General features: G+C 47.6%; 1 protein-coding gene across 1 annotated transcript in view; it reads right to left on the bottom strand.

Annotated features, from left to right (window-relative positions):
- Window positions 1-6186: 6186 nt before the first annotated feature.
- CPN1 (carboxypeptidase N subunit 1) overlaps window positions 6187-27075 on the bottom strand; it is a 23871-nt gene continuing 2982 nt past the window's right edge. The window contains exons 2-9 of the mRNA XM_072129986.1: window positions 25637-25833; window positions 22943-23098; window positions 19259-19444; window positions 15949-16060; window positions 11295-11434; window positions 7775-7874; window positions 7577-7695; window positions 6187-7232 (exon numbers count right to left, since the gene is read on the bottom strand). Of these exons, the coding sequence (XP_071986087.1) occupies window positions 7101-7232; window positions 7577-7695; window positions 7775-7874; window positions 11295-11434; window positions 15949-16060; window positions 19259-19444; window positions 22943-23098; window positions 25637-25833 (1142 nt within the window). The 3' untranslated portion in view covers window positions 6187-7100. The remainder of the gene's footprint in view (window positions 7233-7576; window positions 7696-7774; window positions 7875-11294; window positions 11435-15948; window positions 16061-19258; window positions 19445-22942; window positions 23099-25636; window positions 25834-27075) is intronic.

Raw genomic sequence — 27075 nt, 5'->3', positions numbered from 1 at the left:
GTAGTAGTCGCGTTCTCTGTACATTATGTAGGATAGGAGTAGTAGTCGCGTTCTCTGTACATTATGTAGGATAGGAGTAGTAGTCGCGTTCTCTGTACATTATGTAGGATAGGAGTAGTAGTCGCGTTCTCTGTACATTATGTAGGATAGGAGTAGTAGTCGCGTTCTCTGTACATTATGTAGGATAGGAGTAGTAGTCGCGTTCTCTGTACATTATGTAGGATAGGAGTAGTAGTAGCGTTCTCTGTACATTATGTAGGATAGGAGTAGTAGTCGCGTTCTCTGTACATTATGTAGGATAGGAGTAGTAGTCGCGTTCTCTGTACATTATGTAGGATAGGAGTAGTAGTAGCGTTCTCTGTACATTATGTAGGATAGGAGTAGTAGTAGCGTTCTCTGTACATTATGTAGGATAGGAGTAGTAGTCGCGTTCTCTGTACATTATGTAGGATAGGAGTAGTAGTCGCGTTCTCTGTACATTATGTAGGATAGGAGTAGTAGTCGCGTTCTCTGTACATTATGTAGGATAGGAGTAGTAGTAGCGTTCTCTGTACATTATGTAGGATAGGAGTAGTAGTAGCGTTCTCTGTACATTATGTAGGATAGGAGTAGTAGTAGCGTTCTCTGTACATTATGTAGGATAGGAGTAGTAGTCGCGTTCTCTGTACATTATGTAGGATAGGAGTAGTAGTCGCGTTCTCTGTACATTATGTAGGATAGGAGTAGTAGTAGCGTTCTCTGTACATTATGTAGGATAGGAGTAGTAGTAGCGTTCTCTGTACATTATGTAGGATAGGAGTAGTAGTCGCGTTCTCTGTACATTATGTAGGATAGGAGTAGTAGTAGCGTTCTCTGTACATTATGTAGGATAGGAGTAGTAGTAGCGTTCTCTGTACATTATGTAGGATAGGAGTAGTAGTAGCGTTCTCTGTACATTATGTAGGATAGGAGTAGTAGTCGCGTTCTCTGTACATTATGTAGGATAGGAGTAGTAGTAGCGTTCTCTGTACATTATGTAGGATAGGAGTAGTAGTAGCGTTTTCATTACACATTTACCTCACACTCCTTCTATCTCCTCCAAGTTGTGCTGCTAATTAAATGACATCTACCCCCAGGATGAAGGATCGTACACCCAGTACACAATTCTTTAAGCTTTGTAAGCCCATGTTTTTACAAGAAGAAGGTTTTAAAGGTGATGCAAATGAGGCTCATTTGCATAATTGTTAAATCCTTTTTTTTCTTAAAAACAGGGGCTTAGGAAACTAAAAGATGAGCAGATCCTGCCAGAGCGGGCGCGCACCAGTATGTCAGTGTGCTGGGTGTGCTATCCTTCATCCTGGTGTCACAGGTTCTGTAATGTGAATAATAATCCTTCCCGCACAGGAGTATGTGGTCTCCAGCCTCCACCTCACGATGTACCGAGGGATATTCAGCCCCCGCTCTTACTCCACCAACTTGTATTCCCACCCTGTATACTCTCCCCTTCCTACGGCTCCCCTCCTTCTACTGACATTGTGGCCCCCTGACCACCTCGCCCTCACATTGTGGCCCCCTCACCCCCTCCTCCTCACATTGTGGCTCCCTCACCCCCTCCTCCTCACATTGTGGCCCCCTCACCCCCTCCTCCTGACATTGTGGCCCCCTCACCCCCTCCTCCTCACATTGTGGCCCCCTGACCACCTCGCCCTCACATTGTGGCCCCCTCACCCCCTCCTCCTCACATTGTGGCTCCCTCACCCCCTCCTCCTCACATTGTGGCCCCCTCACCCCCTCCTCCTGACATTGTGGCCCCCTCACCCCCTCCTCCTCACATTGTGGCCCCCTGACAACCTCACCGTCACATTGTGGCCCCCTCACCCCCTCCTCCTCACATTGTGGCCCCCTGACCACCTCGCCGTCACATTGTGGCCCCCTCACCCCCTCCTCCTCACATTGTGGCCCCCTCACCCCCTCCTCCTCACATTGTGGCCCCCTCACCCCCTCCTCCTCACATTGTGGCCCCCTGACCACCTCGCCGTCACATTGTGGCCCCCTCACCCCCTCCTCCTGACATTGTGGCCCCCTCACCCCCTCCTCCTGACATTGTGGCCCCCTCACCCCCTCCTCCTCACATTGTGGCCCCCTCACCCCCTCCTCCTCACATTGTGGCCCCCTCACCCCCTCCTCCTCACATTGTGGCCCCCTCACCCCCTCCTCCTGACATTGTGGCCCCCTGACCACCTCGCCGTCACATTGTGGCCCCCTCACCCCCTCCTCCTGACATTGTGGCCCCCTCACCCCCTCCTCCTCACATTGTGGCCCCCTCACCCCCTCCTCCTCACATTGTGGCCCCCTGACCACCTCGTGGTGAGGAAGTCTTCTGTTTTGTGATGGAATCTTTCAGAGTTTTGAGGATGTGAGAGGTTACATAACTTTACTTCTAACGTCCCTGAATGTCTGCGTCTATTTTACGTCCTACAACAGCAGACACAGTTCTGTCCAGTAGGGAGCGCTCTTACCGCTTCCTGCATAACCCATAATCCATCCCTACAAGAGTCTCATTTCCTTTGCTGCCGTCCAGTGACAACGTGGCTTACACCGGCCAGCACTTGGCATGGCAACACTTGGCATGGCTTGGTGATCCTCAGCTCGTGTGGAGACCCCAGACACGCCAGCACTTGGCAGCCATGATTGTGGCTTGGCGTGTCCTCACCCCAGTGGAGTTTCTTAGAAAACGTTTTCACAAATGTGGTGCATCATGTGCCTGAGCCTGAGCATCTTAAAGTGACCCTTCATCCGGATGACAAAATTTGCCTACATGTTACATTGAGCGCGTGTAATCACCATTCCTGGTTTTATTTCATCAGGCCAAACCACCAGCCAATTCCAAAAGACGGAAGATGAGGGCAGGGGGGGGGATTAAGACTGCCACGGGCCCTGGTATTACAGCCTGGGATTCACTTTCTACATTTGGTACCATGAAGCGTCTTTGGGAATGGAGGACGGTCTCTTCGTCTTCCTTTAATCTATGGTTTCAGGACCTTTGGAGGACCTTCAATGGACCTAAAATGGCTCTTGTGTACATGTCTATTTAGAGCAGGAACAGATGTAACGAGGATTTCATAGGTGAAGGTCCTTCTCAGCATAAAATTTAGTGGGTGGTTTGGTTGGCCAAGGGCCCCCTAGAAGTCTTGGGCCCTGTGCTACCGCCCAAAGCGCCCATATTATAACCCACTACTGGATGAGGGTTCTCCTGCTACTCCCCAGTTGTTGTAAACTGACAAATCTCATCCTATCTCAAGAGCCACAGGCTCTGCCGAACTGAACTTAGAAGCTTTATTTTAGCAATCAAAGTTCTGCATTTATGGACCATTTGATGCACCTTCCCCCACAGGAATGAGTGAAAGGTCCCCATGCCGGTCCCTGCTCCTGTTTTTCCCAATTACTTGTGTTTTGACCTCTGTTTGGTGAACAAACTCTGAACTTACAGCTGCCTCACCCCATCGAATGTGCATTATTGAATGTGCTTCTTTCTGTCCCTTTGGTGTCGATGTTTGCATCTCCTAGAACAGAGGCTACTACAAGAGGTAGCGACCTAGTAGTTGCCCTGCAAGTCCATATCCCTGAATAGGTGTTAAATGGTGAACAACATAGTGGGGCACATTTACTTACCCGTCCCGTTGACTACACCGATCCGGAACGTCCAGCAAGGATTCGGAGCTGCCACAATTCACTAAGATTGTGTGCCTGATATCCTGCATGTGTCGCTTCCCCGCTCAGGTCCTCCGGAGTTCACCTTCTTCTTCCCGGTGCATGTGAGTGCTGATCTTGCGACACAATTTGGTTTTTAAATTCCACAGTTTGACCGAATCAGTCGTATTGTCCGACGTCCACGCCCCCCGATTTGTGTCGCATGCAAAACGGCACCGATGCATCCGATCGCGTGCGCCAAAAACCGAGGGCAATTCAGGGCAAATTGAAAAAAATCGTGAAAACCCGATGAAAATGCGTCCGACGGACCCTTAGTAAATGAGCCCCAGTATCTTTAACATCTTTTTGCAACAGTCGTAAAGAAGGGATCCTAACATAATTTCCTAAAGCTGCCAAAATTCTGCATCGGTCCTGATTTACGGAACATGGGGGCTCATTTACTAAGGGTCGAGCTGCTCACTTTTGTCGGACTGTTTTCCTTTTTCATAGTATATAAGACTGGAAAAAGACGCAAGTCTTGCACGACTTGGACAGGTATTTAACAAGTGCTTGCGCTGGGATTGTGTTGCATGCGATCGGATTGTGGCGCCCATGCACTGCTTCCATGCGACGGAAATCAGGGGGCGTGCCGTCGGATGATCCGACTGATTCGGACTGAGCGCGGGATTTAACTTTTAAATTGTGTCCCAAGACAATACACTTACATGCACCAGGAAGAAGAAGGTGAACTCCGGGGACCTGAGCGGGGAAGCGACACATGCAGGATATCAGGTGCACGATCTTAGTGACTCCCCGCACAGTGCATTATACACGGACATTGCACTTACATGCACCAGGAAGAAGAAGGTGAACTCCGGGGACCTGAGCGGGGAAGTGACACATGCAGGATATCGGGCGCAGGATCTTAGTGACTCCCCGCACAGCGCATTATACATGGACAATGCACTTACATGCACCAGGAAGAAGAAGGTTAACTCCAGGGACCTGAGTGGGGAAGCGACAAATGCAGGATATCGGGCGCAGGATCTTAGTGACTCCCCGCACAGCGCATTATACACGGACAATGCACTTACATGCACCAGGAAGAAGAAGGTGAACTCCGGGGACCTGAGCGGGGAAGCGACACATGCAGGATATCGGGCGCACGATCTTAGTGACTCCCCGCACAGCGCATTATACACGAACAATGCACTTACATGCACCAGGAAGAAGAAGGTGAACTCCGGGGACCTGAGCGCGGAAGCGACACATGCAGGATATCGGGCGCAGGATCTTAGTGACTCCCCGCACAGCACATTATACACGGACAATGCACTTACATGCACCGGGAAGAAGAAGGTGAATCCGGGGACCTGAGCGGGGAAGTGACACATGCAGGATATCGGGCGCACAATCTTAGTGACTCCCCGCACAGCGCATTATACACGGACAATGCACTTACATGCACCAGGAAGAAGAAGGTGAACTCCAGGGACCTGAGTGGGGAAGCGACACATGCAGGATATCAGGCGCAGGATCTTAGTGACTCCCCGCACAGCGCATTATACACGGACAATGCACTTACATGCACCAGGAAGAAGAAGGTGAACTCCGGGGACCTGAGCGGGGAAGTGACACATGCAGGATATCAGGCGCAGGATCTTAGTGACTCCCCGCACAGCGCATTATACACGGACAATGCACTTACATGCACCAGGAAGAAGAAGGTGAACTCCGGGGACCTGAGCGGGGAAGCGACACATGCAGGATATCAGGCGCAGGATCTTAGTGACTCCCTGCACAGCGCATTATACACGGACAATGCACTTACATGCACCAGGAAGAAGAAGGTGAACTCCGGGGACCTGAGCGGGGAAGCGACACATGCAGGATATCGGGCACAAAATCGCGGCGCAGTGAATTATCGCAGGACAATGCACTTTCTGTGAACTCCAGTGTACAGGAAAGTAAATGAGTCCCATTGGGGCACATTTACTAAGGGTCCGAATTGCGTTTTTCCGATTTATCATTTTGCGCCGAATTGCCCCGGGTTTTTGGCGTACGCGATCGGATTGTGTCGCATCGGTGCCGGCTTGCATGAGACGAAAACCGGGGGTGTGGCCATCGTAAAAAAAAAAACAACGGATTCGGAAAAATCGCACACATTTTTTAAAAAAAGTGTCGCTTGACCCACAGTTACATGCACCAGGAATAGGATGGTGAACTCTGGCAGACCTCGGTGGACCTCAGCGCAGCAGTGACACCTGGTGGATATCGGGCGCACGACCTTAGTGAATCGCTGGAAGACCCGAATCCTCGTCGGAGAACGTGCCGCGACAGGACCGGATAAGTAAATGAGCCCCAATGTGTCCATTAAAGTGAATAGTCGGAGTCTTGGTGCCATTGTCTTTTCCACTTCCTACTATGTGTATCCTGATCCTGGATATCCTGATTGTGTATCCTGATCATATCGGATCTGTGTATCCGCATCTTATATCACCACCACGGACTAGAAAGTTAAATAAAAAACACAATATACTTTTATTTATACACATATGGAATGATCTGTGCGCGTTCAATAGTTGCTTCCGTATGCAAATACAAAAGGTCATGCGAAATGTTCACCACCCGTCTGTATATGTGTAATATGGAGGTTATGGGGAAATGTCTGGGTTGACCTTTAGCACCATATAAAGGAAATGTAGCCTGATGACCACCACCTGCCTTCCAATAACATTGCATGCGCTCTAATGTCTACATTCTGGCCACAAGATCCAGATCATGCAAAGAACCCAATGGATGAGAAGAGCTGTAGGTGGGCTGGAGGCAGTGACCCTAATAGCCACATCCCGTAACATTACCTAATTTGCTCAAGAAGGAAGGAAACATTTTCTATTGATGACCGCTAAAAATTTTGAGGGTGTTCAATTTGCCTGCAGTGCCTCCGCAGGAAAGATAAGGAATTGCATCATTAATAACTTCTTAGAAGGGAATTATTTGGCAATAACTGTTTCTTCCGAATGGGTTTCCTGGGAATGTAATAGTGATGACCGATAGGCCATCGAAACCGGATCCAACACCTGGGACCCCCATGATCCACTGGTTTTGTCCATTAGATGTAGCAGTAAGCGCAGGGTAGTGGCTATGGGAGAATATAGGAAGCAGTTACAGGATTGTGATACAATGAAGCTTATATACAGACTGTCTTCTCTATGATGTCATTCCGGAATGATTAACCCTATAACGCAATATTTCCTCTGGCATAAATACATGTTATAGAATATCTAGACGGTGCGTGATCTTAGATTTTCTGTCTTAGTGTTTTAATGTGGTCTACTGGCTCCTCAAGTCCTTGGAAAGTATGAAGTGATGTTGTGTGACTGAAGACCCTGTCCCCCCCCACCACCCCCAACCAAAACCGTGCGATGCCTTCATCTTCCTTTCCTTCGGTCGGCTGATCGGGGAACGACTTTTCGTATGTGGTTCTTGGAGTTGAGGTTTCTTGAAGGAAGCTTCTCCCTGGAATTGGACGACACCTTCTCCTTCTTTAACTGGAAATGCAGCTGACGATGAAAGAGAGATAAGTTGAGTACATGTCGTGGTGAGTTGACGCTCGACGGGACAACTTTTGGTCATTTTTTGGACTTTTGTTAAAAGGTTCTATCAATTTCAGTAGGGAACATTCAAAGAAGCTTCAACCAAGGTTGGTTTCCTTGTATATATGTCTTATATAAACATTGAGTAGCATTTGACCATATCTCAACACCTTCTAGAAGGTGATGCTGTCTGAGGCAAGAGGCTCAACTCCTGCCCCCCTACTACGTACTAAGATATCATCTATTGGTGCATGTCTCCATTTTCAGTGCCCTTCCACATCCCTTATAAACCTTCCCCTGTAAAAACTCACCAGCGTCGGCTCATCCGGACCGACTACCACAGTCGCGGTCTTAGCATAGTAGCCATCTGCGGACGCCGTCACCGTGTACGTGTCTGGTACTAACAGACGGAAATAATCCCCTCCTTCTCCTATAGGAATCACATAGGAATACATCAGTCAATAACATTAGGTGTAGGGTAAAGTAGAAAAGTCTGAGGCTGCACGTACCGGAATGGATGTTATGTTTAATGCCCGCGATGGAGATGACAGCGTTGGCGATGGCGTTATTATTCTCATCTGTCACCATCCCTTTTATCCCTCTGTGAACCTAGGCAAATAAAAAAACACATAAAATAAACATTATTTTTGTTTGTCTCTATTTCGCTGGGTGACTGTCGCCAAGTGGCTGGCTGGATCACGGATGAGCCAAGCCGGATCAATTCTTTGACCTATAAACAAGAAAGTTTCACATGACATTGGTTGAAGTAACATTTTGTGCCTAGTTTCTCATAAGGGCCTAATATTTCAGCCATTTAGATGAACAAAATTATATCGGATATTTAGGTAGCAGCCGTGGAAATCAGCGGAGGTGTCATTTATCAGGATCTTATTCATCCGACACTCCACCAAATTCTGCATCCTTGAACATTGCTTTTTGGTTATGTCTTGGGGACCCCTTAAAGATATACACATCCCGTTTGTTTCATGGGAAGCGGCCTGTCCCCCATTGAGGCATTATTTTAACATTCGGAGTGGGGCCCCATGGTGTCCAGGGGCCCCGGGAAATTGCATGGGATGTGTTATAGCCAAATCCTCTGCTGTTTACATATAGACAATAGCAGAAATCTTTCCATGCGCACATATGGTCATGGATATAACACGATTATATATATAAAATAAGGGAGATGATGGCGGCTGCCGCCCCAGATATTCCTCCAGGACAAAACTAATTACATACAGAATTTTGGTAGAGAAAAGGGACTGAGCTCGGGGCTCACAGGGGAAACACTTCTTTACAATCCTGCCCATGGAGTAAATGATTTGCGAATCAAAGTGTCACATTAAATTACGTGCTCCGCTATAAGACGTCCAGACCCCTTGGCCCGCACCGCCCCGCACAAAGCGTCTGTGTGTATAAATGCCCCAATTCCTGCTTGGCCCAAAGAACACAGAGACAATTCTTCCTCTCCCGTACGACCACCGCCAGTGAAGGACGCCGCGTTTTGGGGCCTATAAAACCAGATGTATCACTGAGCGACGTCTGTTCTGTGTTTGCCGGACACCCAACAAGGGCGCAGTGTACGCGGCTCCCGTGGCCTGGGGCGAGTAGGGACCACGATGTGTAACCTGAGTGTTCTCCGCTTCCTCTTTCTGTTTCCTCTCCCGGTTACTTCAGTCTTGGCTTATAGGTAAATCCTTAATGTAAGGTCTGCGGATGAAAGCTGCTCATTTATGGGAGTCTCTGCATATGGCGACCTGGGTGACCCCTAATTACACAGAAGCATTTTACTGACATGCAGGAGGGTGGAAAATGTTGTAACGTGCAGAGCGCTGTGCTTATACAACTCTGCCATACCTGCTCTATACAACTCCATGCTCTGCCATACCTGCTCTATACGACTCCATGCTCTGCCATACCTGCTCTATACGACTCCATGCTCTGCCATACCTGCTCTATACGACTCCATGCTCTGCCATACCTGCTCTATACGACTCCATGCTCTGCCATACCTGCTCTATACGACTCCATGCTCTGCCATACCTGCTCTATACGACTCCATGCTCTGCCATACCTGCTCTATACGACTCCATGCTCTGCCATACCTGCTCTATACGACTCCATGCTCCGCCATACCTGCTCTACACGACTCCATGCTCCGCCATACGACTCCATGCTCCGCCATACCTGCTCTATACGACTCCATGCTCTGCCATACCTGCTCTATACGACTCCATGCTCTGCCATACCTGCTCTATACGACTCCATGCTCTGCCATGCCTGCTCTATACGACTCCATGCTCTGCCATGCCTGCTCTATACGACTCCATGCTCTGCCATACCTGCTCTATACGACTCCATGCTCTGCCATACCTGCTCTATACGAATCCATGCTCTGCCATACCTGCTCTATACGACTCCATGCTCTGCCAGACCTGCTCTATACGACTCCATGCTCTGCCATATCTGCTCTATACGACTCCATGCTCCGCCATACCTGCTCTATACTACTCCATGCCCTGCCATACCTGCTCTATACGACTCCATGCTCTGCCATACCTGCTCTATACGACTCCATGCTCCGCCATACCTGCTCTATACTACTCCATGCTCCGCCATACCTGCTCTATACGACTCCATGCTCTGCCATGCCTGCTCTATACGACTCCATGCTCTGCCATACCTGCTCTATACAACTCCATGCTCTGCCATACCTGCTCTATACGACTCCATGCTCTGCCATACCTGCTCTATACGACTCCATGCTCTGCCATACCTGCTCTATACGACTCCATGCTCTGCCATACCTGCTCTATACTACCCCATGCTCTGCCATACCTGCTCTATACGACTCCATGCTCTGCCAAACCTGCTCTATACGATTCCACGCTCTGCAATACAACCTCCGCGCTCTGCAAGACTCTGTAGTAGTTGTACAATGTGTTGTTAAAGGTGAACATACCCACAGTAATGTTTTTGCAGAAATTCTTCTATATGCTTGAGCTAGTTGTTTGCAAAATGACTCTATCTGTATCCTCCCAGTGCAGGCCCATATGCAAATTGTATGCAAATCAGTATGTGCCCCAAGATTTCTACAAGAAGTCTACATACAAATGCAACGCCCCTGCCAACGTACAGGCAGTCGAGTGTTGCGAATGAGGCCCTTTATCTATATCTCCCCAGCAGGTAAACTCGTCTCAGGGAGCATGCAGTCAGTGTTAGGCCTCAGTAGTTTTAGACCCTGCCTGTACAGCAAGGGTTAAGGTATGTGATGTTTCTTATCCAATTATATTCTTCCATGTGAACTGGAGTGTGATTGGAGAGTGAGCCACCACCTGACCAGGGAATGACAGGAAGGGGCAAGGGCTTTCCCTAGAGAGTACACCTTGCAGATTGTCAGTGACCAGAGAGACAGCGTGACGCACACCTTCAGTGCCACACACAGAACACCCAGGACAAAGCTGCAGCTTCCATACCTGGACACAGCTACCCCCCAGCCTGCACCTACTACCAGGCTGGTGAATCTACTCCTGAGGATCACTCTCCATGACCACTCCAGTAATCCGGCATCTGTTCTGAAATCTTTTGGCCTGTTGCCTACAGTTGTTCCAATAAAGAACCGTGAATTATTTTGCACAACGTTGCCTCCATCTGATCCCTGGATACCACCACAGGCTTCCCATCCATTACCCAGGGACATACCTTACAGACACTCAGGGGTTGGATCTTAGGGGGAGAACCAGTACATCAGCCTCTCCCTCCACATTTCTTGCACACACCAACTGCTGGAGGCCTGCCAGGCTGTAGGACAGTCCTCCGGTCCCTATACCAAGCACCGTGACATCAGTACGCCCTAGGCCGCACCCGTCAGACACTCCGGTATTCTGGGCCCCGGCTGCCTCCAGGCCCCAAGAAAAGGCCCTGGTGGGGGATGTGGCACATACATTGTCTGGTTTTGTTTTCCTTATTTTGTGTCCTTTTTATGCTGCAGCAAATGTCACAATTTCCAATTTTACCCCAAATTTTTACCTGTTCTATGAATGTGATGAGAGCTTCCCTGTTAGCAAACCATTCCATCTCCAGCTCCTCCTCCGGGGGAAACTTTTTGCAGCTCAGCTCCAGGGTAATCTCAAAGCAATTCTTATGCAGATAATTGAAGTCCTGCATCCCTGCACATCACAAGAAGAAAGCAAAATCAGGCAAAACTCCTCAAACAGGAGGTGAAATAAGAACTGAACATGTCACCAATAATCTCATAATGAGAAATCTTTTTTTATATACAGGCAGTCGCCTACTTAAGGACACCCGACTTACAGACGACCCCCAGTTACAGAAGGACCCCTCTGCCCACTGTGACCTCTGGTGTTACTATTACTATAGTCCCAGGCTGTAATGATCAGCTGTAAGGTCTAGATTTGTCTAGAACTGCAATTATAAAATATACAGTTTCGACTTACATACAAATTCAACTTAAGAACAAACCTCTAGACCCTATCTTGTACGTAACCCAGGGACTGCCTGTAGTATGATGCAGACAAAAAAAATTCCATGCTAATTCTCTGTAAAGGAAATGTACCATAAAAATCCATCATGATAAACCAGGGACACTGAATCCAGGCACCGCAAATTCTTCTATTTGTTATCCATGTTCTCCTTCCTTCTATAATCAATTTTTATAATTATGCTAATGAGCCAGAGGGGATCTGGGGGCGTTACCAGAGCCCTTCCATGCTGTAGCTTCACAGGATGTTACACTGTTTTCCCCTCTCTCTGCTTCCACAGCATCTCCCTCTATCTAATGTAATCTCACACAGAGGGAGGGGGGAAGTGCTCCTGCACAGTGTAACAGCCTGTAAAGCTGCAGCACAGAGGAGTGCTGGTAACACTCCCCAGAGCCCTTGTGGCTCATTAGCATACTTATAAAAGTTGGTAGGAGGCCATGGATAAGAAATTTAAGAAGATCCCACAGCCTGGGTATATGAGTAATGCCCCTGGTTTATCAGGATGGGTAGTGATGGGAGATTTCCTTTCATACTTGGTACCCTGGGCCTCCTGTGCGGAGATACTAGTGACATCCATTGATCAGCTCTGATTTTGGCCCCTTCTTCTACACTGATACTTTTTAAACCATGAAGGTTCCATTGAGAACTCTGAGTTTTAGCTCCTCCCCCTGGTTTTCTATTGGACACTTTTTTATAGGCCCAATCATATTATTTCTCACTATGTGACAGAATTGCTTCCTCATCACTGACAGATTCCAGCCGGTGTCATGAGTTTTCGTGGCTTTTTGCATCTCTCTTTCTTCATGTGTCATTTCTCATTATAATAATAACTTCATTTATTGACATCTGGGGGTTGATTTCTTTGTCAGGATTCCTGATATCTGGCGAGACTTTCACGTCTATAGCGCCAAAACTGACTAAATATATCAGTCCAAAGCTGAATTGACACCTCAGAGCTGAAATCTCCCAGCATTCCTTTGTGGCTTACAGGCTCCTCCCTCCCATCTGTGCCATGCTGACTGTTTCCAAAAACAACTAGAAAATCTGTGCTGCGGATTACTACAAAGTGCTGGAGGAATTACAAGTTTACCGAGCTGAGTGTGGATTGTCTGTATATACAGGATGGGTTCTGTAGGCTTGTTCTTAAGTTGAATTTGTATGTAAGTCGGAACTGTATATTTTATAATTGTAACAGATTATTTTTTTTTCCCAGTAAAAATTGAATTTTCTGAATTTTTTTGCCGTCATGGGAACAAGGATTATTACTTAATGTAATAATCGAGTGTCCTTAAAGGGGTTTTCCTATGAAAGAAGTTAGGCCCTATCCTAACTTGCTGATCGGTGGGGGGTCTCAGAGATGAGACCCCCACAGATCAAGAGAAAAGAAGTCCAATGTCCTTGTCACTTGGTCCTCGGGTCCTCGTCGCTGGACGATTGCTCATCTTGGGGAGCAATGAGGGACCGGCGGAGGAACATCGTAACCCATCGATCTCATGATGTGTGGGGGTCTTACCACTGAGACCCCCACCAATCAGCAAGTTAGGCCCCACCTCCACCGATCAGCAAGTTAGGCCCCACCCCCACCCCCACCGATGAGCAAGTTAGGCCCTACCTCCACTGATCAGTAAGTTAGGCCCCACCCCCACCCATGAGCAATTTAGGCCCCACCAAGAGAAAAGAAGTCCAATGTCCTTGTCACTTGGTCCTCGGGTCCTCGTCACTGGACGATTGCTCATCTTGGGGAGCAATGAGGGACCGGCGGAGGAACATCGTAACCCATCGATCTCATGATGTGTGGGGGTCTTACCACTGAGACCCCCACCAATCAGCAAGTTAGGCCCCACCTCCACCGATCAGCAAGTTAGGCCCCACCCCCACCCCCACAAATGAGCAAGTTAGGCCCTACCTCCACCGATCAGCAAGTTAGGCCCTACTCCCACCGATCAGCATGTTAGGCCCTACCCCCACCGATCAGCAAGTTAGGCCCCACCCCCACCGATGAGCAAGTTTGGCCCTACCCCCACCGATCAGCAAGTTAGGCCCCACCCCCACGATCAGTAAGTTAGGCCCCACCCCCACCCATGAGCAATTTAGGCCCCACCCCCACCCATGAGCAGGTTAGGCCCCACCCCCACGATCAGGAAGTTAGGCCCCACCCCCACTGATCAGGAGGTTAGACCCTACCTCCACCGATTAGCAAGTTAGGCCCTACCCCCACCGATCAGCATGTTAGGCCCTACCCCCACCGATCAGCAAGTTAGGCTCCACCCCCACCGATGAGCAAGTCTGGCCCTACCCCCACCGATCAGCAAGTTAGGCCCCACCCCCACGATCAGTAAGTTAGGCCCCACCCCCACCCATGAGCAATTTAGGCCCCACCCCCACCGATTAGCATGTTAGGCCCTACCCCCACGATCAGCAAGTTAGGCCCCACCCCCACCGATCAGCAAGTTAGGCCCTACCGCCACCGATCAGCAAGTTAGGCCCTACCCCCACGATCAGTAAGTTAGGCCCCACCCCCACCCATGAGCAATTTAGGCCCCACCCCCACCCATGAGCAGGTTAGGCCCCACACCCACGATCAGGAAGTTAGGCCCCACCCCCACTGATCAGGAGGTTAGACCCTACCTCCACCGATTAGCAAGTTAGGCCCTACCCCCACGATCAGCAAGTTAGGCCCCACCCCCACCGATCAGCAAGTTAGGCCCTACCCCCACCGATCAGCAAGTTAGGCCCTACCCCCACCGATCAGCAAGTTAGGTCCCACCCCCACCGATCAGCAAGTTAGGCCCTACCCCCACCGATCAGCAAGTTAGGCCCTACCCCCACCGATCAGCAAGTTAGGCCCCAACCGATGAGCAAGTAGGCCCCACCCCCACTGATCAGGAGGTTAGGCCCTACCCCCACCGATCAGCATGTTAGGCCCTACCGCCACCGATCAGCATGTTAGGCCCTACCGCCACCGATCAGCAAGTTAGGCCCTACCGCCACCGATCAGCAAGTTAGGCCCTACCGCCACCGATCAGCATGTTAGGCCCTACCGTCACCGATCAGCAAGTTAGGCCCCACCACCACGATGAGCAAGTTAGGCCCTACTGCCACCGATCAGCAAGTTAGGCCCCACCCCCACCGATGAGCAAGTTAGGCCCCTCCCCCACTGATCAGGAGGTTAGGCCCCACCCCCACGATCAGCAAGTTAGGCCTAACTTGTTTTGTTGGAAAACCCCCTTAAGTAAGGGGCTGCTGGTTTTGCATATACTTACATATTGGGATACAGGTAAAATTACTTGCACAGTAAACCTTCTGTGAAAATGAAGCAATACAATCCTGGCTTTCCCTTCCAGATGTCATGTGACTGAATATATCAGAGCAGCAATGTGGCCTCCTGCACCTCTCCCTGCAGCTGCCGGCTCCACCTCTCCTCCTGCTTTACGAATCCCCAGCCTGAAATATCATGTGATCCGTGGAGACCTCAATGCCCTGGTTGAGTCCAAGCAATTATGCGAATGAGCCTGTGGGGCTCCAGACTCCATAGATGTTAATGGAGCCTGGATCCCCTTAGGCTCATTTGCATAATTTAAAATCCTTTTTTTTAAAACAAAAAACAAGAAAACAGGGCATAATAAGCTTAATGAAGAGCAGATCCTGCCAGAGGGGGCGCACACCAGTATATTAGTGTGCTTGGTTTACAATCCTTCATCCTGGTGGTAAATTTCCTTTAAGCCACACGAGTAAAATACAACCACTTTACTGTAGCTGGAAAATGTAGAAATCTGCAATCAGTGGTGATAAAGCAAACTCCTCGTCTTTGTGCCGGATTTGGCGGAATAATTAATTCCGGACCTGGAATGTTGCGGTATCGGCTGCCCAAGTATTTAATGTGTCAGTAATAATTCACAACCCTCCAAATAATCTCATTAACTATTTTAGGCATTTGCTCGGTTTCGCCTCCCATGACCTTAAACAGTCAAGTTTTTTGTATTTTCACTGTAACAATTTCATAAAATGTAACAAAATCTGAAATATTACAAATATTTACGTTTCAGCACTTTTGATGCTGTGACCCGGCAGTGGTTTATTCTGGTTTCTGTCATTGTATCCGAAAACTACTGGCATGGGGGGGGGGGGGGGGCTGTGGACAAGAGGAACGTGGTATTGGAGTATTTGGGATAGTTGGTTACCTTTGGAGAGGGAATACCAGGACGCCCCATTGGTGATGCCATCCGGGAAGTAGTCGCCACAGTTCCAGCCATGGTTCATCCAGCTATGGGCGTACGAATAAGCGATTGCAAGCTGTAAAGAGAAGGTCCAAATAAGACCAATATTAATTCATCCAATGGTTCCCAGTGCTTCACAAACCTAAAAATAACGTGCGGTAAATTTGGGGCTAAAGGGCAGGTCCATGTCGAACAAACCCTACTTGTTTCCCTTGACAGAAGCTCTTTGTAAAGTTTCCACCTATAGGGACCTAAAGAAATCAGCTGGGAATAAGTGTTTACTTTTCCTGCAGTGCCCCCACAGGAGAACTGGGGTATTACACGGGTTCCATTAAAATCAATAGACTGTGTAATGAAGGTCATCCATAATGTAATTCCTACCAAAATATTAGGACCACCCTATGTTAATTCAGATTTCCATAATATATTCCATGTTACAGGGTTTGAGCCCTTTAAGGAGAGTTGAAATATTTTAGTTTGTGTCTATGCAGTGGAAGCACTCATCACTCATCAGCCATAAAATAATATAAACTTTGGGGAAAAATCCAATAGACACTGAAAACCAAAACACTATAATGGGAGACATATGTCAGGAGGCCTCGAACACTGCACAAGTGAGTAAAAAGGATCAATTATAGCACCGCGTGCGTCCAGACACGAAATGTCCGGGGGCCTCAACTACTACAAAATCCTAATCCTAATCTTCTGGTTATTCAGACCATGGAACATGGGATATTTGTACATCAGTCTTCATTACCCATCAGAGAATTTATGGGAGGTTTTAGGTTTTAAGCTTGATACAACATATTCAGTAGAGGGAGATCCAATGAATCCATGAATTATGATAGGTACCATGCAATATATCATTCTTCCATTGGTGGCGATGTAGGGAAATGTAGCACTTACAGCAAGATCACCGATTATCACTGAGAATTCGTATGTGAAAGGAGGGTGTAAGAAATGTCTAAGAATTTTTTCTGGACCTACAGATAAATTTTTTACTGAACATCCGGTCCCTCACGGAGATTCCGTATGTTAGATATAGGGGCACATTTACTAAGGGTCCGAATCGCGTTTTTCCGTCGGGTTTTCAGAATTTTTCCGTTTTGCACCGAATTGCCCCGGGTTTTTGGCGCACGCGATCGGATTGTGTCACATCAGCGCCGCCTTCCATGCGACGGAAATCGGGGGGCGACGGATTCATAAAAATCGCGCTATTTAAAAGAAAAAAAGTGTCGCTTGACCCACACTTACATGCACCAGGAAAAGGATGGTGGACCTCGGCACAGCAGCGACACCTAGTGGATATCGGGCACATGACCTTAGTGAATCGTCGGAAGACCCGAACGCGCCACTGGATTGCGACAGGACCGGGTAAGTAAATGTGCCCCATAGTGTCCTCTTGTAGAGTCTGATGCATGGAAAAGGAGGCCGTATTGACCAAGCAATTTAGGAAGTAGAGGATGTAGAATCGGGATCTCATTTCTTGTCTCGTTGAAACATAATATTTATTTCATGATATTTAAAAAGGCAGAATCACGTAAAGTCGCCCTATGGACCTGCGCGTTTCAAACGTTGTTATTCAGTTCTTACTCATGGCTTGAGCTTGACCTTGACCATGCGTAAGCTCAAAACGCGCAGGTCCATAGGGCGACTTTGCATGATTCTGCCTTTTTAAATATCATGAAATAAATAGTGGGGCACATTTAGTAAGGGTCCACGGACCACAATTCCGTCAGGTTTTCCCAAATATTTCTGTTTTGCGCCGAATTGCCCCGGGTTTTTGGCGCACGCGATTGGATTGTTGCGCATCGGCCCGTGCTTGCACGCAACAGGAATTGGGGGGCATGGCCATCGGACAACCAGACGGATTTGGAAAAACCGCAGAATTTAAAAAATGAAATGTGTCGCAAGATCAGCACTCACATGCACCAGGAAGAAGAAGGTGAACTCCGGCAGACTTCAGCGGGGAAGCGACACATGCAGGATATCGGTCGCATGATCTTAGTGAATCATGCCTGACCCAAATCCCCGTTGGACAACCCGCCTCGGGATCGCGACTGGACCGGGTAAGTAAATCTGCCCCAGTATATTTCAACGAGTCGAGAAACGAGAACTGGATTTTACATCTTCTCCTTCCTAAGAAATTTACAAGATGTATCACACAGCAACGTTATCTGAAGAATAATCGTCACACAGCTTGGTTTCACTTCCTCAAATATGGTGTCCAACAAAGGTCAATCATAGATCCAGATGTCCCATCATAGGTCACCCACTATGACTCCAAAATGGTCATATGGCTCAAAACAGATGTCAAGAAGGATCAATCTCTACGGTGGTGGCACCATCATCATCCTCATCAGAATAGTGGCTGCAAGTTGTAGGTACATGAGTGATTCAATGCACTTACATCTCCATAGTAAAGCAGATCCTATATTTAGGTCAGTAAATATAATCGGGGCCTCAGAGCTGCTCCTCCTCTAGATCTTGTGGCCAACAGCGAATATGTGACCCTTCACAATCAGTTCTCGCTTAGTTGATGTATTTTGAGTCTGTGGTTGCAGAGCATAAAGCGCAGCGTGTTTGGGATGACGCACGTCCTGACCATGAGGTTTATTATAGGTACTAGATGACAATGACTAGGTTTTGCTGTAGTGGTCACTGTTCTTGTTTCATACTGATGGTGGTATAGCTGGAAATATCTTCTCAATCTTCTGAGAAGACTCCAACCACAATGAGACCCATGGGTGGGACAACCTCATGATAGTGGACCAAACCACTAGTTACTAGTGTAAGGAGTGGTTGTTATTCAATTATTCTTCTAGTCTGGGCTTAGGAGGACATTTCCAGTAGACCTACACTTGTACTGGTGAATAGTTGTAGGGTGGACCCTGTTGCCCGAGTGTTTCAGTTGACCAAGACAGGTTTATTTTCTAGAGCTTATACATAGAGGGCATTGAAACGGATTTTACCTTTTCTCTTCAGAGGTCATCAACATGGGCCTGCCAAGAGACCCTCCAGCTAATAGACCCTGTGTGCTGCCTCACCTCCTCTCTGGTGTCCATATGCCCTGAAGTGTCTGAAAGAACAGGATCTGGAGCTTCCAGCTTGAACCTCTTCTGAACTACTACAAGTTGCCTGCAGCCCCCCTTCCTGTTACTATTTAGAGGCAATAATGATGTGCATATGGTTTTATGACATGGTGGGATGTGAGCTGAACCTCATGTTATCCAGATGTTTCCAGAACATTGGCGAATAGAATGGAATTCATTACCGATTTAAAGAGCTTGTCGTCCGGAGTCGCCGTATAACTTGTGTAGCGTCGGTATCCTCTGCTCCGGAAGTCTTTGGTTTTATCGAATGGATAGTTTGCTACAACGGCTCCTCCGTGAAGGTTCGCTGAAAGGACAAAATTGTAGCTCTCCATCCAGTGGATTATGGCCAGTGTCTCTGGTTCCACCTGGTCATATGTGGGAGAAAAAACTTAAAGTCAACAGTCTAGTAGTAAACATGCGATATCCCAGGACTGGGTGGATGTGGGTCGCCCATCTATGTTGAGAACGGGGACCACTAAACCCGATCCCATGACCTTGGGGAGCAAGCAACTCTCCCTTCAAGGTTATTGGAGTGTGGAACATATCAAAACAAATAGTCACCACTTGGTCCATGCACTGACCATGGTTCTCGACACAGGTCCAGGTCCTAGAGGTGGGACTCACAACCATCAAGTTTTTGATTAGATAAACTAAATGGGACAGAATTCTGATTTAAATAGTCATCCGCCACATTTATTGTGTTTTAGACACTTTTATGATGTTGGCCAAGAAAATGGGGCTTGCTAAAAAGGGGATGTGCCAAAAATTTGGTGCAAAATAGTGGTACAAATGAAAGGAAACCTACCACCACGGATCTGCCTATAAAGGTAGGTCGGGTGGTAGGTGCCTCTATAGGACGTGAGGAGAGTTCTTTTAAGGGCTAATCCTCACGTCCCCGCAATCTTTTTATAACTTTTATTTCCCTAATATGCAGATTTTCTAAAGTGGCTACTGGTGGTGGAGTAGCTGGAGCTGAGGCTACACGACATGGCTACTCCACGCCCCCAGTAGTCTCTTTGATCCTTCTACCAGATATATTCGGGCGCGCATTCGCAGTCACTGCTCCGAATCCAGAGCTACTGCGCATGCGCAGATGGCAGGCTTTGCGGATGAGGGTGCGCAGCTCCTCGTAGCTGCACGCCGAAGATATCTGGTAGGACGATCAAAGAGGCTACTGGGGTGTGTAGTAGCCGCGCTGTGTAGCCTCAGCTCCAGCCTCTTAGACCCTCCTAACAGATGTCTTCGGCGCAGCTACGAGGACCTGCGCACCCTCGTCCACGAAGCCAGAGTTCTGCGCATGCACAGTAGCTATGGAGCAGTGACTGTGCAGCCGGACAAGGGTGCGCAGCTCCTCGCAGCTATGCGCCACAGATATGCTGGTAGGAGGATCAAAGAGACTACTGGGGCATGGAGTAGCCGCCCCGTGTATCCTTAGCTCCAGCTACTCCACGCCCCAGGAGCCTCTTAGAAATATCTGCATATTTGGGAAATAAAAGTAATAAAAAGATTGCGGAGACGTGAGGATTAGCCCTTAAAAGGTCTAATCCACACCTTGAATAGAGGCACCTACCACCCGACCTACCTTACTAGGTAGATCCGAGGTTGTAGGTTTCCTTTAAGTCAACTGATAGTAATAATTAAAGGTAAGGTCCAAGGGATTAAAGACTGTGCTGTAGATGAAGTAGTTAAGACTCGATGCCTGGGAACAATAATACAAATTGTGGCAGAATTGGTGAAACAAGGCGAGTTACAGGCGAGAGTTGGGGTAGGGGAAGGTGCTGTCAGTATTTGGTGTTTAATTCTTCTACTCATAAATAACCAATCATTTTGTACTTTTGTAGAGGTCGTCTCTAGATGTGTCAGGGCCTGCTGGGAGTTGTAGTTTTCCGGAGAGGTGAAGATTTCTAACCTCTGGTCCAGAGGGGACCTTCAGCCATAGTGACTTAGTGATAAAATCTTTTCATCCCATTTTCATGGCCGGCTCCCCTCATTACACTGTAGAGATAACGCTGGGGGCGTCTGGAGGACGCGTGTCCGGGCTGATTTATTAGGAGCGCGGGCTGATAACTAGAGAGGCTGCAGAGACCCGGCAGACATCATGGAACGTGAATCACGTCTCTTGTGATAGTGGAAGATAATGTTCTTATATTTATACCGCTGACCTCTTGGTCATATGTATGAAGAGCGAAACCGCCACATAGTGTAGGAGACGGAACATTAAGGGGTCGTCTTCATTCTGTATTTCAGCAAATAATTGATAATGAAACGTTAATACTTTCTGTATAAGTTCATCACCGTTTTCTAGATCTCTGCTTGCTGTCATTCTATAGGAAGCTTCATTGTTTACTTCCTGTGGATAAACACCTGGTACAGGGCTCATTATATCCCTGGTCATGTGATGTCACACAGGTGCACGGCTCGTTATATCCCTGGTCATGTGACGTCACATAGGTGCACGGCTCATTATATCCCTGGTCATGTGATGTCACACAGGTGCGCGGCTCGTTATATCCCTGGTCATGTGACGTCACATAGGTGCACGGCTCATTATATCCCTGGTCATGTGATGTCACACAGGTGCACGGCTCGTTATATCCCTGGCCATGTGATGTCACACAGGTGCACAGCTCATTATATCCCTGGTCATGTGATGTCACACAGGTGCGCGGCTCATTATATCCCTGGTCATGTGATGTCACACAGGTGCACGGCTCATTATATCCCTGATCATGTGATGTCACACAGGTGCACGGCTCATTATATCCCTGGTCATGTGATGTCACACAGGTGCACGGCTCGTTATATCCCTGGTCATGTGATGTCACACAGGTGCACGGCTCATTATATCCCTGGTCATGTGATGTCTCACAGGTGAACGGCTCGTTATATCCCTGGTCATGTGATGTCACACAGGTGCACGGCTCGTTATATCCCTGGTCATGTGATGTCACACAGGTGCACGGCTCATTATATCCCTGGTCATGTGATGTCACACAGGTGCGCGGCTCGTTATATCCCTGGTCATGTGACGTCACATAGGTGCACGGCTCATTATATCCCTGGTCATGTGATGTCACACAGGTGCACGGCTCGTTATATCCCTGGCCATGTGATGTCACACAGGTGCACAGCTCATTATATCCCTGGTCATGTGATGTCACACAGGTGCGCGGCTCATTATATCCCTGGTCATGTGATGTCACACAGGTGCACGGCTCATTATATCCCTGATCATGTGATGTCACACAGGTGCACGGCTCATTATATCCCTGGTCATGTGATGTCACACAGGTGCACGGCTCGTTATATCCCTGGTCATGTGATGTCACACAGGTGCACGGCTCATTATATCCCTGGTCATGTGATGTCTCACAGGTGAACGGCTCGTTATATCCCTGGTCATGTGATGTCACACAGGTGCACGGCTCGTTATATCCCTGGTCATGTGATGTCACACAGGTGCACGGCTCATTATATCCCTGGTCATGTGATGTCACACAGCTGCAAGTCTCTTTATAGCGTAATCAGAGACGTGTGATATAATGAGCCGTGCACCTGTGTGACATCACATGACCAGGGATATAATGAGCCGTGCACCTGTGTTACATCACATGACCAGGGATATAACAAGCCGTGCACCTGTGTGACATCACATGACCTGGGATATAACGAGCCGTGCACCTGTGTGACATCACATGACCAGGGATATAACGAGCTGTGCACCTGTTATGTGACATCACATAACAGCAAGCAGAGATCTAGAATACCATGAGGAATTGATACAGAAAGGATATTGGAAAATGATATAATAAATAAAAGAAAGTTCAGTGATAGAGAAGTCTCTCCTGGATATATGGACCTACCTGTTCCTTCCAGTTGTCAGGAAGTGGTAGGTGGTCACTAGGTCCTCCGTGTTTTTCGTTGTAGTACATGACCGTATTGAGATCAGGGAAGTTCCGGTTCAGATCCACATCCTTGAAGTTATTCCTCCCGGTCAGATATCCATTGTTCTCTGGCCCCTGGGAAGAAGGTGACGGGTCAGTAGATTTTGGTCTTTATATATTTTTGTACCATAGGTCTTACTCCTCACACACAGATATTGAGCTGGTTGAATGGTATCAGTGGGATGTACAATTTGTCCCACAAAATAAAAAAACAAGCCAGGAAAAATTAAGGGGAAAAACAAAAAAAAAATTGACAGTTTTTGGAAGGCTAGAAGTATAAAATAGGAAGGGGTTAAAGGGATTCTGCCGTATTCTGGATTATGAGAAAACATAGAAAAATGTCAAAAAGTTACTTGAGAACATAATTAAGCCGTGAGAAATAGAAGACTAATGGAAAAACTTTTACTATTACCTTACATTAAAGGACCTCTACCACCAGGATAAAGGATTGTAAACCAAGCACTGACATACTGGTGTGCGCCCCTGGCAGGATCTGCTCTTCTTTAAAGGAAACCTACCATGTGATGTGATGCATTATGAAGCAAACATACCTTGTGAATGCTGTAGCTACACTGATGCAGGATCATATCTTGGTTAATCCCTGAGCTGAGGGGTTTTGCTGATAAAACAGATATAACATTCAGGACCTTGGGAAAGCTGGGTCAGGCTGGCTGACATAAACATGGCCACAGAGCTGGTAATTACAAATGGAGCTTAGTCAAGACATGACTAATCCACCTGAGCTGGATCACTCATACACAGCAGCTGGGGGATGGTGCAGCAATTGATTATTAGGCCTTGAGGCACAACCCAGGGATTACATCATCCTCTCCTGCAGAGAATAACTCACATGCTAGGAAGAATCAGCCATAGAAGCGACAGAGCCTCCTTATCATAATGTTATATCTGTTTTATCTGCAAAACCACTCAGCACAGGGATTAACCAAGATCTGATCCTGCATCAGTGTAGCTACAGCATTCTCAAGGTATGTTTGCTTCATACTGCATCACATCACATGGTAATTTCCTTTAAGATTCCTATGCTATCCTAAGGCGTTAAAAATATATGCAATTGAGCCTAAGGGGCTCCAGGTTCCATTAACACCCGGAACCCCTTAGGCTCATTTGCATCATTTTAGAAGCCTTTGGAAGCTAAAGGAACAGCAGATCCTGCCAGTGGGGGCACACACCAGTATGTCGGTGCGCTGGGTTTACAATCCTTCATCCTGGTGGTAGATGTCCTTTAATATTTATGCGATTAAAGGGGATGTCCCAAGAAAAATAGATCACATATCCACATTTTGATCATTGGGAACCCTCCTGATCACTAGAATAAGGTCCAAAGCCCCTGATTGGAGATGTGGTCGTGTATACGTAATCGCCACTGCTGTATACACACATATCCAGATTGACGACTCGGGACCCCCAGTGGAGCCCCCAGCAATGGAATATCCTCTTTCATATCCCCCTTTTAGCAACATTGAGAACCAATAGGTGCCAAACTATAAGAAATTTTGTATCATCTTATAGAAAATTCTGATTATATGACAATGATGTGATCCGACTTTCTGGATTATCAAATGCCGAATTAAAGGAATTTTCCCTTTAATTTTTCCCTTTATTTCATTTTACACAAAAATTCCCCTCTGAAGTTTCTGCTGTCAAAATCTTAGCAAGCAAAATATTCCGGAAAACAATAAAAGCGGATGGCGTCTCCTGGTAGCAGACAAATCCATTAGCACTTCTTCAGCCAATGGAATTTCCAGCGCGGTCCTAATCCGTTCCTCGTGCCGCACATAGTCGCCCTCCATTATACCGTATATGGAGCTATTGTCATAGACACGGGACGGCTTCTTCCTCCTCTCAGCTCTTGGATTTGCTTTTTGTATTGTTAGAAAGGAATTTTTTATTCTCAGTAAATCTGGAGCTTGTTCAGGGCGAATAAGGTAAGTGCCCTGGAATGTGGAGGGAGATTAAAGGGGAACTCCACAAATAACTGATAGAGCGTGTGAGGTGCCAAGAAAAGGCCCTGGTGGGGGGTGTTGCACATCCACAGTGGAGCCGGGCATGCACGTGTATGGTGGAGTCGGATGGACTGCTGGATAGTGTCTGGAGGCCTCTCTCCTTTGAAGACACATGCACCCCTTGACTAAGCCGAGCATGCAAGTGTCTTTGCCACAATAGTTGTTCCTGAATTCTATCTATGGTTCTCCAAAGGATGATCCGCAGCTTTTCCAAGTAACATAAGTGCATCTTCCTTGGACAAAATGTTTGTGCAAATTTTCTTACCAGGGACCAACCCCCCCCGTACAAACCAGAACTCTACATCATGCTTCCTATTTTTAGGAAAGATCCCAATGAAGCGCCCCCGTAAATGGCTCCCCCCTCCCCCCAGGATCAGGACTGCAGTACACAAACACTGTCCATGGGGGGCAGCACTGTGTTTTTAATTTCCACTGGGGGTAAAGGAACAAAGACATTCCTGCTCCACACCTGGAGGAGAACGGACGCATTTCACTACAAGGACCCGGATCGCAGCGGAAGAATATTTCATGTTTCACAAGATAAAAGCAGGAGGCGCCGGGTCATAGACGGGGAAAAGCTACAACCTACCTGGTCAGCCGCGACTTCATATCCATCGGGATTCATGGACGGCATAATGTGTATCCTGGTGTTTTGGATCAGGTTGGTGATCCGCTGATTGTGGTTTCGATATTCCTCACATAGAAACTCGGCCAATTGGATGAGCAGCTCCCGGCCCAGGATCTCATTGCCGTGCATATTAGCGATGTACTTAAATTCTGGCTCCACTAAGAAGGAAATGGAAGATCATCACCGGGTGCATACATGACACTACTTATCCACTATTATACTCCAGAGCTGCACTCACTATTCTGCTGCTGGTGCAGTCACTGTGTACATACATGACATTACTTATCCTGTACTGATCCTGAGTTACATCCTGTATTATACTCCAGAGCTGCACTCACTATTCCGCTGCTGGTGCAGTCACTGTGTACATACATGACATTACTTATCCTGTACTGATCCTGAGTTACATCCTGTATTATACCCCAGAGCTGCACTCACTATTCTGCTGCTGGTGCAGTCACTGTGTACATACATGACATTACTTATCCTGTACTGATCCTGAGTTACATCCTGTATTATACCCCAGAGCTGCACTCACTATTCTGCTGCTGGTGCAGTCACTGTGTACATACATGACATTACTTATCCTGTACTGATCCTGAGTTACATCCTGTATTATACTCCAGAGCTGCACTCACTATTCTGCTGCTGGTGCAGTCACTGTGTACATACATGACATTACTTATCCTGTACTGATCCTGAGTTACATCCTGTATTATACTCCAGAGCTGCACTCACTATTCTGCTGCTGGTGCAGTCACTGTGTACATACATGACATTACTTATCCTGTACTGATCCTGAGTTACATCCTGTATTATACCCCAGAGCTGCACTCACTATTCTGCTGCTGGTGCAGTCACTGTGTACATACATGACATTACTTATCCTGTACTGATCCTGAGTTACATCCTGTATTATACCCCAGAGCTGCACTCACTATTCTGCTGCTGGTGCAGTCACTGTGTACATACATGACATTACTTATCCTGTACTGATCCTGAGTTACATCCTGTATTATACCCCAGAGCTGCACTCACTATTCTGCTGCTGGTGCAGTCACTGTGTACATACATGACATTACTTATCCTGTACTGATCCTGAGTTACAGCCTGTATTATACTCCAGAGCTGCACTCACTATTCTGCTGCTGGTGCAGTCACTGTGTACATACATGACATTACTTATCCTGTACTGATCCTGAGTTACATCCTGTATTATACTCCAGAGCTGCACTCACTATTCCGCTGCTGGTGCAGTCACTGTGTACATACATGACATTACTTATCCTGTACTGATCCTGAGTTACATCCTGTATTATACCCCAGAGCTGCACTCACTATTCTGCTGCTGGTGCAGTCACTGTGTACATACATGACATAACTTATCCTGTACTGATCCT

The sequence above is a fragment of the Engystomops pustulosus genome, chromosome 11 (genome assembly GCF_040894005.1).
Source record: "Engystomops pustulosus chromosome 11, aEngPut4.maternal, whole genome shotgun sequence".
Taxonomy (NCBI): Eukaryota; Metazoa; Chordata; class Amphibia; order Anura; family Leptodactylidae; genus Engystomops; species Engystomops pustulosus.
The sequence above is the reverse complement of the archived record's forward strand: the minus strand, read 5'-3'. Positions and strand labels throughout refer to the sequence as shown.